Raw genomic sequence first — 17,809 nt, 5'->3', positions numbered from 1 at the left:
ATCGAGCCAGTCCTCAGGGACTGACGACGACTCCCACATCCGATTACACAGACTCAGTAAATACTGAGACGTGCACGGAGGGAGATGGCGAAGCATCTCATAATGAATGCCATCGGAGGCCGCTGCCGTAGAACCGCAGAGGGCCAGGGCAGTACGAAGTTCAGAGAGAGAGAATGGATCGTTATAGGGAAGTCGAAGACGAGTGCAGAAATCGAAAGGACGAGAAAAGACGAAATCGAAAGGACAGGTTTACGAGGAAGGAATGATTGGGGAAGATGAAGACCAGAGCTAACAGAAGGAAAGTGGGAACCCAGTTCGGAAGCAACCTGCAATGGGTCCGCCACAAGAGTACCACGAAGGTGAAGGACCAGTGAAACGTCGAGAACGAACTTACCTGCTATCTTGCGGATAGGCTTCCAGATCTGTGGCAGAAGAGTTTCGGACGTAATGGTGTAGACATAAGATGCCCAACATTCATGTTTACGGATGGCCCTACGGGCCACCGCACTCGCCTTCTGAAAGAAAAGAAAAGAATCGGCCGTCTGCCGACGGCGGTGTCTCTTCCAGGCTGCACGCTTACAGCGGACAGCCCGAGCACAGTCCGCATTCCACCAGGAAACGAACTTCCGTGGACCCCGAGAGGAACAGCGAGGAATAGAGCGGAGGGCAGCGTCGAAGACAGTGTCATGAAAAAGGAGGAGAGAGCGAGGGAGAGGCAGACGGGAGGGGTCAGAGAGAGCAGCACTGAGGGTAAATAGGTTCCAGTCCACTTAGGCAAACTGCCACCTAGGGGAGGGCGAAAAGAGAAAAAGGCAACAAGGATGGGGAAATGGTCACTGCCATGGAGGTCATCAAGAACCTGCCACGTGAAATCTAAGTAAAGTGAAGACGAGCAAAGAGAAAGATCAAGACAGGAAAGGGTGCGAGTCCGAGAGTCCAAATGCGTGGGCTCACCAGAATTCAGAAGAGACAGGGAAGAAGAGAGGATAAACGGCTCAAGAAGGCGACCTTTGGGGTGATGTTCGTCAGAACATCACCCCAAAGGAAATGACGACAACTGAAATCACCCAGCAGGAACAAAGGCTCCGGCATGGAGTCCAGTAGGTGTTTCAGATCAGGAAGAGAAAGCGGGACACTCAGGGAGAGATAAATGGAACAAACTGTGTACCATTTCCCCACAAAGATACGAGCAGCAGAACAATGGAGAGGCAAAGGAAAAAGTAAGGGGACAAAGAGAACATCAGAGCGATTCAGGAGAGCAGAAGAATTAGGAGCCCCAGCAACAGCTGGGGGGGGGGGGGGGAGAAAGAAAGGAATAGCCACGAAAGCGACCAGGACGAGCACCAAACATCGGCTCCTAAAGACAGACACATCGCGAAATCAGAAGTTGGAGTTCAAGGAAATTTGCGTAATAACCTTGAACATTCCATTGAAGAATAGACATCGACGAGAAGAGAAAGGACAACAACAACAGAGAACAAGGAAGAAACAAAGGCGAAAGAGCAACATAGCACATTAAAGAAGATCAGGGTCGGGATCAGGGTCAGCAAAGTCAGGGTTAGGGGGCATGGGTAAACTGGGCAAAGACGGAGGGAAGGAAGCGGGAGAACACACCAGAGGTGGGCGGGTGGGGTCCGGAGGAGGAGGAGGAGGAGGAAGAGGAGACAATCGAGAGGAGCAGTCAAGGACAGCAGCAGGAAGAGGGGGAGTAGAAAGAAGGGAGCGCACCTCAGCAAGGGCATCAACCAAGAGGGAAGCGGGGGCCAAAGGAACCTCCATAGCAGGAACAGGGGGCGCAACCACCGAAATGGGAGGGGAAGGAGCGATAGAGTCAGTAGTAGGGGCCGAGGAAGAAAACGAAGCCTTCTTACCCGCCTGGGAGGAGGGAGGAGAGGAGCCAGGCTTACACTTCTGACTTAAAGAGACCGGCGTCCCAGCAACTACGTACTGGGCAACGGATTCCAGCGTCTCAACAAGCTGAACGAGAGCACACACGACGGCCGTTAGGAGAGCGATGGACATCAGCCCGCACCGACAGGCGGCAGGGAGAGTCAAGAGACGGAGGAGAAGGATGGAAAGGAGGATCGGAGGGAGACAAGGAAGAAGACACAGGAGACATGACAGACCGGGTAGAAAGAAGGGGAACCCCAGACAGAGGACCAGGAGGGGGACTCTTTTGGGACAGAACTCAAAGGAACAGAGGAGGGGGCAGTGGGCGTATCAGGGGTCCAAGGCCCGGAAAGGTTGTGAGTCTGAGGAAGGTGGGAAGGACGAGGAGAGGAAGAGCGCAACATGCGAGCACAAGAGACGTTAGCATAAGGTGGGCGCCGGCGAACCTATAGCCTTGCCTCAGGAAAAGATAAACGCTCCTGGTGCTTCAAGTTGACGACGGCTGAGTCAAGCTTGTAATGTATACACGCACGGGAGAAGGTAGGATGGGCCTAACCGCAGTTGAGGCAGCGAGCTTGGGGAGAAGTGCACTCCGACTTAGAGTGACCTTTGCTCCCCACACAAAGGACAGAGAGAGACAGTCCCACAGCAGCGGAGGGCACCATGCCCGAACCTCCAGCACTTGTTACAGAGCCTAGGAGAAGGAATGTACTCCTGGACAGAGCACCTGGCACCAGCAAGAATGACAGAGGATGGAAGGGTCCTACCATCAAAGGTAATCTTCAACACCCGAAGGGGTTGACGGCGAAGAACACGAGGGGGACGAGTAAACGTGTCCTCTTGGAGAATAGAATGGCCCTGGGCAGCAAGGATATGACGAATATCGTCGTGGCAGTCGCGCAGGTCCCGAACACCGGTCGCAACATGGGGTGGGAGGAGAATAGTGTCAACACTGGTATTCAAACAAGCGTTCTTTGAGACCCGAACAGAGATCTCGCCAAGGCAGGATAAGGCAGTCAAACGGGAAGCTCCATCTTGAGAAGGAGCAGCAACGACACGTGTACCGAGACGAGTGGGGTTGAAGGTAACAGAGGCATCCACGGAATCAACAAGATGCCGATGGAGGAAGAAATCGTCAGGAGGCGCAGAATCAAGAGGGAGGAGATCAAAGTATTTGACCCATGAAGAGGGATCAAACAAGGCCTGATACGCATCAGTATGGGAAGGAATCGAGCGAGTGCGGCCATGGCGCGGACGGCGTTGAGAACCCCTAGAGAGAGAGAGGGGTTAAAAGGCGCAGTAGTCACAACGAGAGACTTAGCCACCCAAGGGGACGAAGTGGTCACCACTGGGGGCTTGAGGCTCGACCCAACCACAGAGGAGGGAGGGGAGCTGGAGGAAGAAGTCAGAAGGGTCAAAGGAGAAGCAAGGTCGGGGCCCAATGCAGCGGGGGCTACAGAGCCCGATCTTCCAATACAGGCCGACTCGGGGGCTTGGTCGCCCACCCCACGAGCCTGAGAGGGTACAACAGAAACATTCAACGACATAAATACGAAGAGTGACAAATTCATCCACGAATGTGCCCCCATACCCACCATGGAGCGACAATTAGAGGCAGGACACCCAACAGGAAGCTGTCGCCAATCATGCTGAGGCCCCCCCTAGGGGTGCGTTGTGAGTATATGCACCACAAACAACAACGAAAGAGGGATTGACAATAAAAAGTTCCCCTCGCTCGAGACGTTGGGCACTACAGTTCTACGGGTACAAGAGTATGCCTCCTCAAGCACCCGGGCTTCAAAATAGAAGAAGTCAAAAGGAATAACCAAAACAAGCAAAAGGTCGGCAGGAAACGACAAGCAGATAGGAGAAGAGGGGGGAGAAAAACGAAACAGAAGGAAAAGGAAAAGTCGTTCAGCACAATTAGAGAAGACAGCAGCAGGAGCAGAAGGCCACAGTAGGACAGAGGACTGTCCCAAGGAGCATCACACTCCGGCAGCCGCCCACCAAGCCCCCCTCACGACAACAACGAGCTGAAAAGGGAGGGGGGAGCTGATCCAAGTGACAGTAAACGGTAAATAAAAGGGAAGGGATGTTAATGGGGGGAGCAGTGTAAATCATGGTAGCTAGACACACACACACGTGAACCATAAGAGTATTGTTCTTCATTGTAAAATATGGACAAAATGTTTCTTCTTTGTAAGAGTATTAAATAAGAGCAACGAATAAGTAGAAATATCAGAAGTTTCCCCTCTATATATTTTTTTAAACTAAATATGACTAGAAATTAAGAGGTCGGGAGTCAGTGTCATAGACGATAGACTGCAGGAAAGGCGAGGCTCAGAAGGTGAAGCTGAGTGCTGCTAACAGATGTGGACAAACACTTACTGCATGGCGTGAGTCATACGGTCGGGTCTGAGGGCGCGCATGATCACCAGCCGCTGCACGTCAGACCGACTCTTCCACTCCCCAGGCAGCTTCTCCCGCTCTGGGGCCTCACACTCGCAGTACATCCTCCATCTCTTGATACTGTTCTCAATGTCCCGGTCCAGGTTCCTGCACCCCACAACGCACTCTTACTCATCTCAACAATGACCATTTATATCAAGAATAATTTTATACAAATAGGATTATGCCGCCTAATTTTGGTCACCGTCATATTTAATACACATAAATTAACTTGAATACATACAGATATTTATGACAACATTTTGAATTAGAACTCTCCCTACTGAATTAAAAATGTTTAATTTGTGTTCTAAAAAAATATGTTAAGATATAGGGTAATACGTTTGAAGCATCACCGTATTGTGAAGTATTGGCTTTCAGACAGTCCAAGAAAATGCTGTCCGCCTATCCTTCTCTTTCTTGCTTGTATATATGTGTGTGTGTGTGTGGGTATGTGTACTCACCTAGTTGTACTCACCTAGTTGTGTTTGCGGGGGTTGAGCTCTGGCTCTTTGGTCCCGCCTCTCAACCGTCAATCAACAGGTGTACAGATTCATGAGCCTATCGGGCTCTGTCATATCTACACTTGAAACTGTGTATGGAGTCAGCCTCCACCACATCACTTCCTAATGCATTCCATTTGTCAACCACTCTGACACTAAAAAAGTTCTTTCTAATATCTCTGTGGCTCATTTGGGCACTCAGTTTCCACCTGTGTCCCCTTGTGCGTGTTCCCCTTGTGTTAAATAGACTGTCTTTATCTACCCTATCAATCCCCTTCAGAATCTTGAATGTGGTGATCATGTCCCCCCTAACTCTTCTGTCTTCCAGCGAAGTGAGGTTTAATTCCCGTAGTCTCTCCTCGTAGCTCATACCTCTCAGCTCGGGTACTAGTCTGGTGGCAAACCTTTGAACCTTTTCCAGTTTAGTCTTATCCTTGACTAGATATGGACTCCATGCTGGGGCTGCATACTCCAGGATTGGCCTGACATATGTGGTATACAAAGTTCTGAATGATTCTTTACACAAGTTTCTGAATGCCGTTCGTATGTTGGCCAGCCTGGCATATGCCGCTGATGTTATCCGCTTGATATGAGCTGCAGGAGACAGGTCTGGCGTGATATCAACCCCCAAGTCTTTTTCCTTCTCTGACTCCTGAAGAATTTCCTCTCCCAGATAATACCTTGTATCTGGCCTCCTGCTCCCTACACCTATCTTCATTACATTACATTTCGTTGGGTTAAACTCTAACAACCATTTGTTCGACCATTCCTTCAGCTAGTCTAGGTCTTCTTGAAGCCTCAAACAGTCCTCGTCTGTTTTAATCCTTCTCATAATTTTAGCATCGTCCGCAAACATTGAGAGAAATGAATCGATACCCTCCGGGAGATCATTTACATATATCAGAAACAAGATAGGACCGAGTACAGAGCCCTGTGGGACTCCACTAGTGACTTCACGCCAATCGGAGGTCTCACCCCTCACCGTAACTCTCTGCTTCCTATTGCTTAGATACTCCCTTATCCACTGGAGCACCTTACCAGCTACACCTGCCTGTCTCTCCAGCTTATGTACCAGCCTCTTATGCGGTACTGTGTCAAAGGCTTTCCGACAATCCAAGAAAATGCAGTCCGCCCAGCCCTCTCTTTCTTGCTTAATCTGTGTCACCTGATCGTAGAATTCTATCAAGCCTGTAAGGCAAGATTTACCCTCCCTGAATCCATGTTGGCGATTTGTCACGAAGTCCCTTCTCTCCAGATGTGTTACCAGGTTTTTTCTCACGATCTTCTCCATCACCTTGCATGGTATACAAGTCAAGGACACTGGCCTGTAGTTCAGTGCCTCTTGTCTGTCGCCCTTTTTGTATATTGGGACCACATTCGCCGTCTTCCATATTTCTGGTAGGTCTCCCGTCTCTAGTGACTTACTATACACTATGGAGAGTGGCAGGCAAAGTGCCTCTGCACACTCTTTCAGTACCCATGGTGAGATCCCATCTGGACCAACAGCCTTTCTAACATCCAGATCCAGCAGGTGTCTCTTGACCTCCTCTCTCGTAATTTCGAACTCCTCCAAGGCCGCCTGGTTTACCTCCCTTTCTCCTAGCACAGTGACCTCACCCTGCTCTATTGTGAAGACCTCCTGGAACCTCTTGTTGAGTTCCTCACACACCTCTCTGTCATTCTCTGTATACCTGTCCTCGCCAGTTCTAAGTTTCAATACCTGTTCTTTCACTGTTGTTTTCCTTCTGATGTGACTGTGGAGTAGCTTTGGTTCGGTCTTGGCTTTGTTTGCTATATCATTTTCAAAATTTTTCTCTGCTTCTCTTCTCACCCTGACGTACTCATTCCTGGTTCTCTGGTATCTCTCTCTGCTTTCTGGTGTTCTGTTATTCCGGAAGTTCCTCCACGCCTTTTTGTTCAGTTTCTTCGCTTCCATACATGCCCTATTATACCATGGATTCTTCTGTTGCTTCTCGGATTTTTCCCTTTGGTGTGTGTGTGTGTGTGTGTGTGTACTCACCTATTTGTCCTTGCGGGGGTTGAGCTTTGGCTCTTTGGTCCCGCCTCTCAATTGTCAATCAACTAGTGTACAGATTCCTGAGCCTACTGGGCTCTATCATATCTACATTTGAAACTGTGTATGGAGTCAGCCTCCACCACATCACTGCCTAATGCATTCCATCCGTTAACTACTCTGACACTGAAAAAGTTCCTTCTAACGTCTCTGTGGCTCATGTGGGTACTCAGTTTCCACCTGTATCCCCTTGTTCGCGTCCCACCAGTGTTGAATAGTTTATCCTTGTTTACCCGGTCGATTCCTCTGAGGATTCTGTAGGTTGTGATCATGTCTCCCCTTACTCTTCTGTCTTCCAGTGTCGTAAGGTGCATTTCCCGCAGCCTTTCCTCGTAACTCATGCCTCTTAGTTCAGGGACTAGTCTAGTGGCATACCTTTGGACTTTTTCCAGCTTCGTCTTGTGCTAGACAAGGTACGGGCTCCATGCTGGGGCCGCATACTCCAGGATTGGTCTTACATATGTGGTGTACAAGATTCTGAATGATTCCTTACACAGGTTCCTGAACGCTGTTCTGATGTTAGCCAGCCTCGCATATGCCGCAGACGTTAACCTTTTTATGTGGGCTTCAGGAGACAGGTTTGGTGTGATATCAACTCCTAGATCTTTCTCTCTGTTCGTTTCATTAGGTACTTCATCTCCTATTCTGTATCCTGTGTCTGGCCTCCTGCTGGGGCCGCATACGGATTGGTCTTACATATGTGGTGTACAAGTTTCTGAATGATTCCTTACACAGGTTCCTGAACGCTGTTCTGATGTTAGCCAGCCTCGCATATGCCGCAGACGTTATTCTTTTTATGTGGGCTTCAGGAGACAGGTTTGGTGTGATATCAACTCCTAGATCTTTCTCTCTGTTCGTTTCATTAAGTACTTCATCTCCTATTCTGTATCCTGTGTCTGCCTCCTGTTTCCACTGCCTAGTTTCATTACTTTGCATTTACTCGGGTTGAACTTCAACAACCATTTGTTGGACCATTCACTCAGTCTGTCTAGGTCATCTTGTAGCCTCCTACTATCGTCCTCAGTTTCAATCCTCCTCATAATTTTTGCATCATCGGCAAACATTGAGAGAAACGATTCTATACCCTCTGGGAGATCATTTACATATATCAGAAACAGTATAGGTCCAAGGACTGACCCGTGCGGGACTCCACTCGTAACGTCTCGCCAATCTGAGACCTCACCCCTCACACTGACTCGTTGTCTCCTGTTGCTTAGGTACTCCTGTATCCAACGGAGTACCTTCCCTTTCACTCCAGCTTTTTCACTAGCCTCTTGTGTGACACTGTATCAAAGGCTTTCTGACAATCCAAAAATGTGCAGTCTGCCCACCCTTTTCTTTCTTGCCTTATTTTTGTTGCCTGGTCATAGAATTCAAGTAACCCTGTGAGGCAGGACCTGCATCCCTGAATCCATATTGATGCTATGTTACAAAGTTCTTTCACTCCAGGTGCTCCACTAGCTTTCTTCGCACAATCTTCTCCATCAGCTTACATGGTATGCAGGTTAGGGACACTGGCCTGTAATTCAGTGCCTCCTGTCTATCCCCTTTCTTGTATATCGGAACTACGTTAGCTGCTTTCCAAATTTCTGGCAGTTCCCCTGTTGCCAGTGATTTGTTATACACTATGGAGAGTTGGAGGCACAGTTCTTCTGCTCCTTCCTTTAGTATCCAAAGGGAGATTCCATCTGGGCCTATAGCCTTTGTCACATCCAACTCTAGTACACACTTCCTTACTTCCCCGCTGGTAATCTCAAACTCTTCCAGTGGTTCATGGTTAGCTATTCTCTCTCTTATCTCTGGAATTTCTCCTTGCTCTAAGGTGAAGACCTCTTGGAATTTCTTATTCAGTTCCTCACACACTTCTTTGTCGTTTGTAGTGAATCCTTCCGCCCCTATCCTTAATTTCATAACCTATTCCTTTACTGTTGTTATTCTCCTGATGTGGCTATGCAACAATTTAGGTTGAGTCTTTGCCTTGCTTGCGATGTCATTTTCGTATTGTCTATCTGCCTCTCTTCTCATCCTGACATATTCATTCCTGGCATTCTGGTATCTTTCTCTGCTCTCCAGTGTCCTGTTATTCATATAGTTTTTCCATGCCCTTTTACTTTGCTGCTTAGCTAGCCTACATCTCTGATTAAACCATGGGTTTCTCATCTTCATTTCACTGTTTTCCTTTTGGGCTGGGACAAACCTGTTTGCTGCGTGATGTAGTCCATCCTATCTTGGGCCGTCTTTTCCCTGAGTTCTGTTTCTCATGCTATATCTGTTAGAAATTTTCTTATCTCCTCATAAGATATATATGTGTGTGTGTGTGTGTGTGTGTGTGTGTGTGTGTGTGTGTGTGTGTGTGTGTGTGTGTGTGTGTGTGTGTGTGTGTGTGTGTGTGTGCGTGTGTGTGTGTGTGTGTGTGTGTGTGTGTGTGTGTGTGTGTGTGTGTGTGTGTGTGTGTGTGTGTGTGTGTGTGTGTGTGTGTGTGTGTGTGTGTGTGTGTGTGTACTCACCTAGTTGTACTCACCTAGTTGTGTTTGCGGGGGTTGAGCTCTGGCTCTTTGGTCCCGCCTCTCAACCGTCAATCAACAGGTGTACAGATTCATGAGCCTATCGGGCTCTGTCATATCTACACTTGAAACTGTGTATGGAGTCAGCCTCCACCACATCACTTCCTAGTGCATTCCATTTGTCAACCACTCTGACACTAAAAAAGTTCTTTCTAATATCTATGTGGCTCATTTGGGCACTCAGTTTCCACCTGTGTCCCCTTGTGCGTGTTCCCCTTGTGTTAAATAGACTGTCTTTATCTACCCTATCAATCCCCTTCAGAATCTTGAATGTGGTGATCATGTCCCCCCTAACTCTTCTGTCTTCCAGCGAAGTGAGGTATAATTCCCGTAGTCTCTCCTCGTAGCTCATACCTCTCAGCTCGGGTACTAGTCTGGTGGCAAACCTTTGAACCTTTTCCAGTTTAGTCTTATCCTTGACTAGATATGGACTCCATGCTGGGGCTGCATACTCCAGGATTGGCCTGACATATGTGGTATACAAAGTTCTGAATGATTCTTTACACAAGTTTCTGAATGCCGTTCGTATGTTGGCCAGCCTGGCATATGCCGCTGATGTTATCCGCTTGATATGTGCTGCAGGAGACAGGTCTGGCGTGATATCAACCCCCAAGTCTTTTTCCTTCTCTGACTCCTGAAGAATTTCCTCTCCCAGATGATACCTTGTATCTGGCCTCCTGCTCCCTACACCTATCTTCATTACATTACATTTCGTTGGGTTAAACTCTAACAACCATTTGTTCGACCATTCCTTCAGCTTGTCTAGGTCTTCTTGAAGCCTCAAACAGTCCTCTTCTGTTTTAATCCTTCTCATAATTTTAGCATCGTCCGCAAACATTGAGAGAAATGAATCGATACCCTCCGGGAGATCATTTACATATATCAGAAACAAGATAGGACCGAGTACAGAGCCCTGTGGGACTCCACTGGTGACTTCACGCCAATCGGAGGTCTCACCCCTCACCGTAACTCTCTGCTTCCTATTGCTTAGATACTCCCTTATCCACTGGAGCACCTTACCAGCTACACCTGCCTGTCTCTCCAGCTTATGTACCAGCCTCTTATGCGGTACTGTGTCAAAGGCTTTCCGACAATCCAAGAAAATGCAGTCCGCCCAGCCCTCTCTTTCTTGCTTAATCTGTGTCACCTGATCGTAGAATTCTATCAAGCCTGTAAGGCAAGATTTACCCTCCCTGAATCCATGTTGGCGATTTGTCACGAAGTCCCTTCTCTCCAGATGTGTTACCAGGTTTTTTCTCACGATCTTCTCCAACACCTTGCATGGTATACAAGTCAAGGACACTGGCCTGTAGTTCAGTGCCTCTTGTCTGTCGCCCTTTTTGTATATTGGGACCACATTCGCCGTCTTCCATATTTCTGGTAGGTCTCCCGTCTCTAGTGATTTACTATACACTATGGAGAGTGGCAAGCAAAGTGCCTCTGCACACTCTTTCAGTACCCATGGTGAGATCCCATCTGGACCAACCGCCTTTCTAACATCCAGATCCAGCAGGTGTCTCTTGACCTCCTCTCTCGTAATTTCGAACTCCTCCAAGGCCGCCTGGTTTACCTCCCTTTCTCCTAGCACAGTGACCTCACCCTGTTCTATTGTGAAGACCTCCTGGAACCTCTTGTTGAGTTCCTCACACACCTCTCTGTCATTCTCTGTATACCTGTCCTCGCCTGTTCTAAGTTTCAATACCTGTTCTTTCACTGTTGTTTTCCTTCTGATGTGACTGTGGAGTAGCTTTGGTTCGGTCTTGGCTTTGTTTGCTATATCATTTTCAAAATTTTTCTCTGCTTCTCTTCTCACCCTGACGTACTCATTCCTGGTTCTCTGGTATCTCTCCCTGCTTTCTGGTGTTCTGTTATTCCGGAAGTTCCTCCACGCCTTTTTGTTCAGTTTCTTCGCTTCCATACATGCCCTATTATACCATGGATTCTTCTGTTGCTTCTCGGATTTTTCCCGTTGGGCCGGGATGAACCTGTTTACTGCCTCCTGACACTTTTGGGTAACATAGTCCATCATACCCTGTACAGACTTGTCTCTGAGGTCTGTGTCCCAAGGTATTTCACTTAGGAGACTTCTCATCTGTTCATAATTCCCCTTTCGGTATGCCAGCCTTTTGATTCCTAGTTCTTTTTGGGGGGAGATAAGTCCTAGCTCTACCAGGTACTCAAAGTTCAATACACTGTGGTCACTCATTCCCAAGGGCGCTTCCATCTTAACTTCCCATATATCCCATTCATTTAGGGTAAATATCAAATCAAGCATTGCTGGTTCATCTTCTCCTCTCATTCTTGTTGGCTCTTTGGTATGCTGGCTTAGAAAGTTTCTTGTTGCCACGTCCAGCAGCTTAGCTCTCCATGTTTCTGGTCCTCCATGCGGGTCTCTGTTCTTCCAATCTATCTTCCCATGGTTGAAGTCTCCCATAATTAGTAGTCCAGATCCATTCCTGCTAGCAACAGAAGCTGCTCTTTCTATTATGTTAATGGTGGCCATGTTGTTTCTATCATATTCCTGTCTAGGTCTTCTGTCATTTGGTGGTGGATTATATATGACTGCGACTATAATTTTTTTCCCTCCATTTGTTACAGTACCTGCTATGTAGTCACTGAAACCTTCACAGCCCTGAATATCCATCTCCTCAAAATCCCAGCCTTTTCTTACCAGCAGAGCTACACCACCCCCACCTCTTCCTTCCCTCTCTTTCCGCATAACATAATAGTCCTGTGGAAACACATTTGTTATTGTTTTCGTGATCTTTGTTTCTGTGAGGGCTATTATGTCTGGGTTTTCCTCTAGTACCAGTTCTCCAAGCTCATTTGCTTTATTTGTAATTCCATCTATGTTAGTGTACATCGCTTTGAGGCTCACTTTCTTCTGTCCCTTCTCAAATCGCCTCCTTGGTGAGTGTTCTGCTGGTGGGGGAGGCTGTTCCATGGGTGTGAGGACCTGTGAGGTGGGTAACAGGATCTCAGAGGATACTGGAATGCGGGGCGGGGGATCCAGTGAAGGGGGAGGGACAGGGAGGGTATGGGGTGAAAGGGGAGGGAGGACGGGAAGGAAAGGGGGGGAGGGAGGACTCGGGAGGAGGGGAGGGGTAGAAGGGTGGGGATTGGGTGTGGGGGGAGGGAGATTTGGCTGAACTTTTGAGTGGGGGCAGGAAGGGTTTGGGGTAGGGGGGTTTTCTATGCAGAGGAGGGAAGCGGGGTTGTCCTCCCTTCTGGTGTTACTGGGTAGCTGGTTGTGGGTTCCCCCCTCGCCTCTGGGGGTGTTGTGTTGGGAGCTGTGACTTCCTGGTTTTCCCCTCTCACCCTGCGCCTCTTCCTTGCTTCTGCCGCCACGGCTCTCTCCTCCCTTGTCATGTCTTGCTGGAGGAATACATTTTTTAATTTTCCCACGTTTTTCAGGGAGCTCTTCCTTGATAGGATCCTCTCCTTTGTGTTCTCGTTTGCAAACACTATCTTTATCATTCGGTCTCGGTCTTTGTTGTACCGGCCTAGCCTGAAAACCTTCTCAATGCTATGCTCGGCCCCTTCCATGTCTAGTGCCTTTAGTACTTCATTCACTGCTGCTTTGTCCTTGTCATTCCACTCTGTCCTATTGGTTCCTTCCTGTTCCCTAATACCCACAGCAACCACTGATCTTTTCCTTTCCAGCAGTTGGCTAGTGGAGCGTGCCGCCTCCTGCGAGGTGGCTGCTTTCATGGCCACCTCCATCACTGCAGTCATTACTTCAGAGTTATTTTTTTTTAGTATTTCCGCAAATGTTGCTTTTATTGTGGCATTCTCATCCAGAAAACTATTACCACCTTCTCCCTGGGTGGTTTTCTGACTCTCAGCCTCGATACCATTCTCTTTGAGGGTTCTAATCTCCTCCTTTGCTGCTGTCAGCTCTCTTTTCAGGTTGTTTATTTCGTTCTTCATTTCCTGCATCATTTCTTCCATCTCACTCTTGATGTCCTCCAGAAACTGGGCGAACATTTCCTTCATCTCGTCACCTTGGCTCTTTCCTGCTCCCCTGGGACCTCTGGCTGCCATCTTGACCCTGTTGGGATGGGGGAGGGAGAGAGAGAGAGAGAGAGAGAGAGAGAGAGAGAGAGAGAGAGAGAGAGAGAGAGAGAGAGAGAGAGAGAGAGAGAGAGAGAGAGAGAGAGAGAGAGAGAGAAAGGGAGTGATAAAGGGAGAGATAAATGGGTGGGTGGGGGGGGGGATCCGACCCTTCCACTGAAGTGAGAAGAAGGTAGAAGGGGAGGGGGGGGAGGAGATGGAGAGAGAGGCGGGAGGGAGAGGAGAGGGAGAGAGTGGATGAGGAAGAGAGCGGGTGAGGGAGAGAGCGGGTAAGGGAGAGAGGGGGGGAGGTGTGTGTGTGTGTGTGTGGGCAGAGAGGGAGGGGGAAGGAAAGAGAGGGAGGGGGAGGGAGGGGGAAGGAAAGAGAGGGAGGGAGAGGGGGAGGGAGGGAGAGAGAGAGAGAGAGGGAGAGAGAGAGAGAGAGAGAGAGAGAGAGAGAGAGAGAGAGAGAGAGAGAGAGAGAGAGAGAGAGTGAGAGAGAGAGAGAGAGAGAGAGAGAGAGAGAGAGAGAGAGAGAGAGAGAGAGAGAGAGAGAGAGAGAGAGAGAGAGAGAGAGAGAGAGAGAGAGAGAGAGAGAGAGAGAGAGAGAGAGAGAGAGAGAGCAGGAGAGAGAGAGCAGGAGAGAGATAGTGGGAGTGGGAGAGAGGGAGTGGGAGAGAGGGAGTGGGAGAGAGGGAGAGTGGGGAGGGGAAGAGTGTGTGTATGGGCGATGCGGGGGACTGGGGGTGGGGGGGGCGGAGATGGCGACTAAGTCAGGTCAGGTCAGGTGGTGGGGTCAAGAGGGGGGGGGATAGTAAGGTCTATCCCAGGTGTTACTGCCTTTTCCCCTGACTGAACAATTGTGTGTTTGTGTGCGCGTGCACGTGTGTGTGTGTCTGTTTTAGCGTGTGCACACTTGTGTGCGTGTATACGTACGTGGGTGGTCGTGCTTGTATGTGTCAAGATATCCCTTATGCGTTACCTCTGCCTAAATGAGCCACTCTGAGATTATTAAATATATTTGATATCCTGAACGAGAATTTGATATCTTTTACCTCAATCTGTACACCTGATTAATTGACCAGAGAGGGGTACATACCAGACTGCCTCCCGCTCACACAACCAGATGAGTAAGGGCAGGGCGATGTATGATGACGATGTTTATCCTTCGTTGTCTCCCACTAGGTGATTCACTAAATGCTGGTAGATTGATGAGGTCTTCTTCTCTGTCTACACAAAGCTCTGGAGTCAGTCACTGTATCGTTATGTGACAGTTCACTAATTCACTGTACCACTGATCACAGTCACCACTCACAGCACAATCAGGTAGCTCCACGGCGGGTCGTCCCACCCGGTCAGGTCACACACTTACATGCACCGGTGATGCCCTAGCTCCACTTTTGGTTTCTTCGCCAAATCTTCGCACTATCACTAGCGATATGACTATGCTATGTTGCACCCTGCTAGCTACACACTGCGAGAGGCCAAACACTATGATCTAGCCTCTATACTCCTTCAATGTCCCGAGAAATTGACGAATTTCCGCGGACCTCGCTAATCGCGTGTCTCCTACAGACTCCCGCGGCGTCACAGACTCCCGCGGCGTGTGTGTGTGTGTGTGTGTGTGTGTGTGTGTGTGTGTGTGTGTACTCACCTAATTGTGCTTGCGGGGGTTGAGCTCTGGCTCTTTGTGTGTGTGTGTGTGTGTGTGTGTGTGTGTGTGTGTGTGTGTGTGTGTGTGTGTGTGTGTGTGTGTGTGTGTGTGTGTGTGTGTGTGTGTGCGGGCGTGTGCGCGTATGTATGTGTGTTTTACAATGAGAAAGTGCAAACCTGAATTCGTCGACCTGGGAGAGGGAGCGGATGGCGCCCCAGCTGTTGTTGGTGAGGAAGTCTATGGAGGACACTACGTTGGGTTGGATGGGAAACCTGAGAAGCAGGTCTAGCTCCATCGTTCCCACCTCGCCCTGTGACGCTAACACCTACATGCAGAACGAAACGTAAAATAAAAATCATGTGTTACACAGACACACATGTAAAGCCTTTACAGTGATTTTAATTCACGAAATTCAAACTGCATAACAATTAAGGGCAAGAGTTTGAGTCCCACTGAGCAGGCTCCCTCGGTTCGTTCACTCACAGGATGTGTGACGCTGCCCAATAAATAAGCCCTCAAGAGCAAAATTAATGAATAACGTAACCATTTGAGTTTCAGAATTTGATACTGGTCTGTAGTGTCAAAACGAGCACCGATTATCTTGTCCACTTTCAATTTACTTTTACTGAAGTTGAATAAGTTTTATATAGCGATCGAGAAGTCAAGGCATAACGAGATACCAACGTAGAGACTAGCCTGAAAGGTCATCTGGGCAGCGAAAATGAGCTTGTCCTTCTCAAAGAGGCCCCTTGTGGTGTAGAGGAAGACGCTGTGAGTAATGGTGTCGATAAGAGCAGATACCCGAAGTCGAACCTCCTCGTTAGCCTCCGAGCGCTCAATAGCTTTCTGGAACACCACTCTGAAGGCCTGAAGCACATGATGGATTTCAGTATGTAAATCAGCAAGAATTCACAAACATATTAAAATAAAGATAAGAATCCATATATATACGACATATGCACACAAAATGTGGTACAAGATTAGGATAATCTGGAATGTTGCGTTTATAAGACATATGAACAATGAGCGAAATGCAGCCATCTAGAGTGGCAAGTCCATGGTAAGAGGTTAATTAAGCAACTCACCATAGAACTAATCATATATTCAGCAATGTATAAGTAGCTTACTTTGAGAGAGAACTGGTATATAGGGTTGATTTTGTGAAGGTCATTGAGGATGAAGTAGAGGAGAGAGGCTCTGGCGGCTGCTGGTCTATACAGCTCACGGGCCTCGTCGATCTGGGCGCTGGTAACCTTCGCCTCGGCCACCTGCCCAGCCAGGAGGAGACGGAGAGCGAGGTGAATGTCACCATCAATATTCGTTGTCAAGACTGCACTGTATTCAACGTCACTTGCTGACAGGTCCAGGTACACTTCAAGATGTTACAAAAACCCCATTCACTCCAAATATCTACCACCTACGAGCTACTCATGCCCATGCCACCGCTTGTGGTGGCTTCATCTCCATCAATCAGTTGCTGGACTGACCGATTCTTTGACCGCAACTGTGCCAGGTAAGTCCACTACGGGCTCACCATAGCCCGTGCTACTTGCCCCACTCCTGTGCCAGGTAAGTTACGGGCTCACCATAGCCCGTGCTACTTGGAACTTGTTCCGAGTAGCTGAATCTATAACAACATGCTTGACTGTAGACTCACTTGTCCAGCTTCTTATTAACAATACATATGTAGGGTTCTTCTCACAATCGAGAATTCCGGGTTCGATTACTGGGCGCGACAGAAATATTTGGGTGCATTTCCTCTCACCTAATGCACCTGTTCACCTAGCATTATTAAATAAGTATCCAGGAGTTAGTCAGCTTGTTGTGATGTTGTATCCTGGGGTGGATCGGTAATTATATTTTACTGAGGGGGGGGGGGCACCTCGATATATGCCCCACATTTATATATATATATATATATATATATATATATATATATATATATATATATATATATATATATATATATTAGTATATTTTGGTAGCAGTCTTTCCTGTAGACATATATTATTAAATATGACCGAAAAAGTAAGATTAATCATTCTAACACGAATTTTCTCGATCTTTCGTACATTTCTTTTCACTGTTGGTGGTAATTCAAAAATCAATTCTCCAAAATTCATTTTTATTTCTAGTCTGACGCGACACTTGAGCACGTTTCGTAAAACTTATTACATTTTCAAAGACTTTAGTTTACACATACACAACTGAATAGAACTTACACATCTCCGATTTGTTTATATCTACATTTGAGTGAGGTGGATGGGGTGAGGTGGTATTAATAGGGTATTAATTTCATCAACACAAGACAGAACACGAAACAATGGGTATTGAATGGAAGTGATTGTAGAAAGCCTATTGGTCCATATTTCTTGATGCTTCTATATTGGAGCCGAGTCTTGAGGTGGGTAGAATATAGTTGTGCATTAATTGGCTGTTGATTGCTGGTGTTGACTTCTTGATGTGTAGTGCCTCGCAAACGTCAAGCCGCCTGCTATCGCTGTATCTATCGATGATTTCTGTGTTGTTTACTAGGATTTCTCTGGCGATGGTTTGGTTGTGGGAAGAGATTATATGTTCCTTAATGGAGCCCTGTTGCTTATGCATCGTTAAACGCCTAGAA

General features: G+C 47.9%; 1 protein-coding gene across 1 annotated transcript in view; it reads right to left on the bottom strand.

The window, feature by feature from the left end:
* LOC138368501 (dynein beta chain, ciliary-like) overlaps nucleotides 1–17,809 on the bottom strand; it is a 255,884-nt gene that overhangs the window by 89,769 nt on the left and 148,306 nt on the right. The window contains exons 17-20 of the mRNA XM_069331025.1: nucleotides 16,314–16,454; nucleotides 15,883–16,053; nucleotides 15,363–15,511; nucleotides 4,279–4,446 (exon numbers count right to left, since the gene is read on the bottom strand). Of these exons, the coding sequence (XP_069187126.1) occupies nucleotides 4,279–4,446; nucleotides 15,363–15,511; nucleotides 15,883–16,053; nucleotides 16,314–16,454 (629 nt within the window). The remainder of the gene's footprint in view (nucleotides 1–4,278; nucleotides 4,447–15,362; nucleotides 15,512–15,882; nucleotides 16,054–16,313; nucleotides 16,455–17,809) is intronic.

The sequence above is a fragment of the Procambarus clarkii genome, chromosome 25, assembly GCF_040958095.1.
Source record: "Procambarus clarkii isolate CNS0578487 chromosome 25, FALCON_Pclarkii_2.0, whole genome shotgun sequence".
In the NCBI taxonomy this organism is placed as follows: domain Eukaryota; kingdom Metazoa; phylum Arthropoda; class Malacostraca; order Decapoda; family Cambaridae; genus Procambarus; species Procambarus clarkii.
The sequence above is the reverse complement of the archived record's forward strand: the minus strand, read 5'-3'. Positions and strand labels throughout refer to the sequence as shown.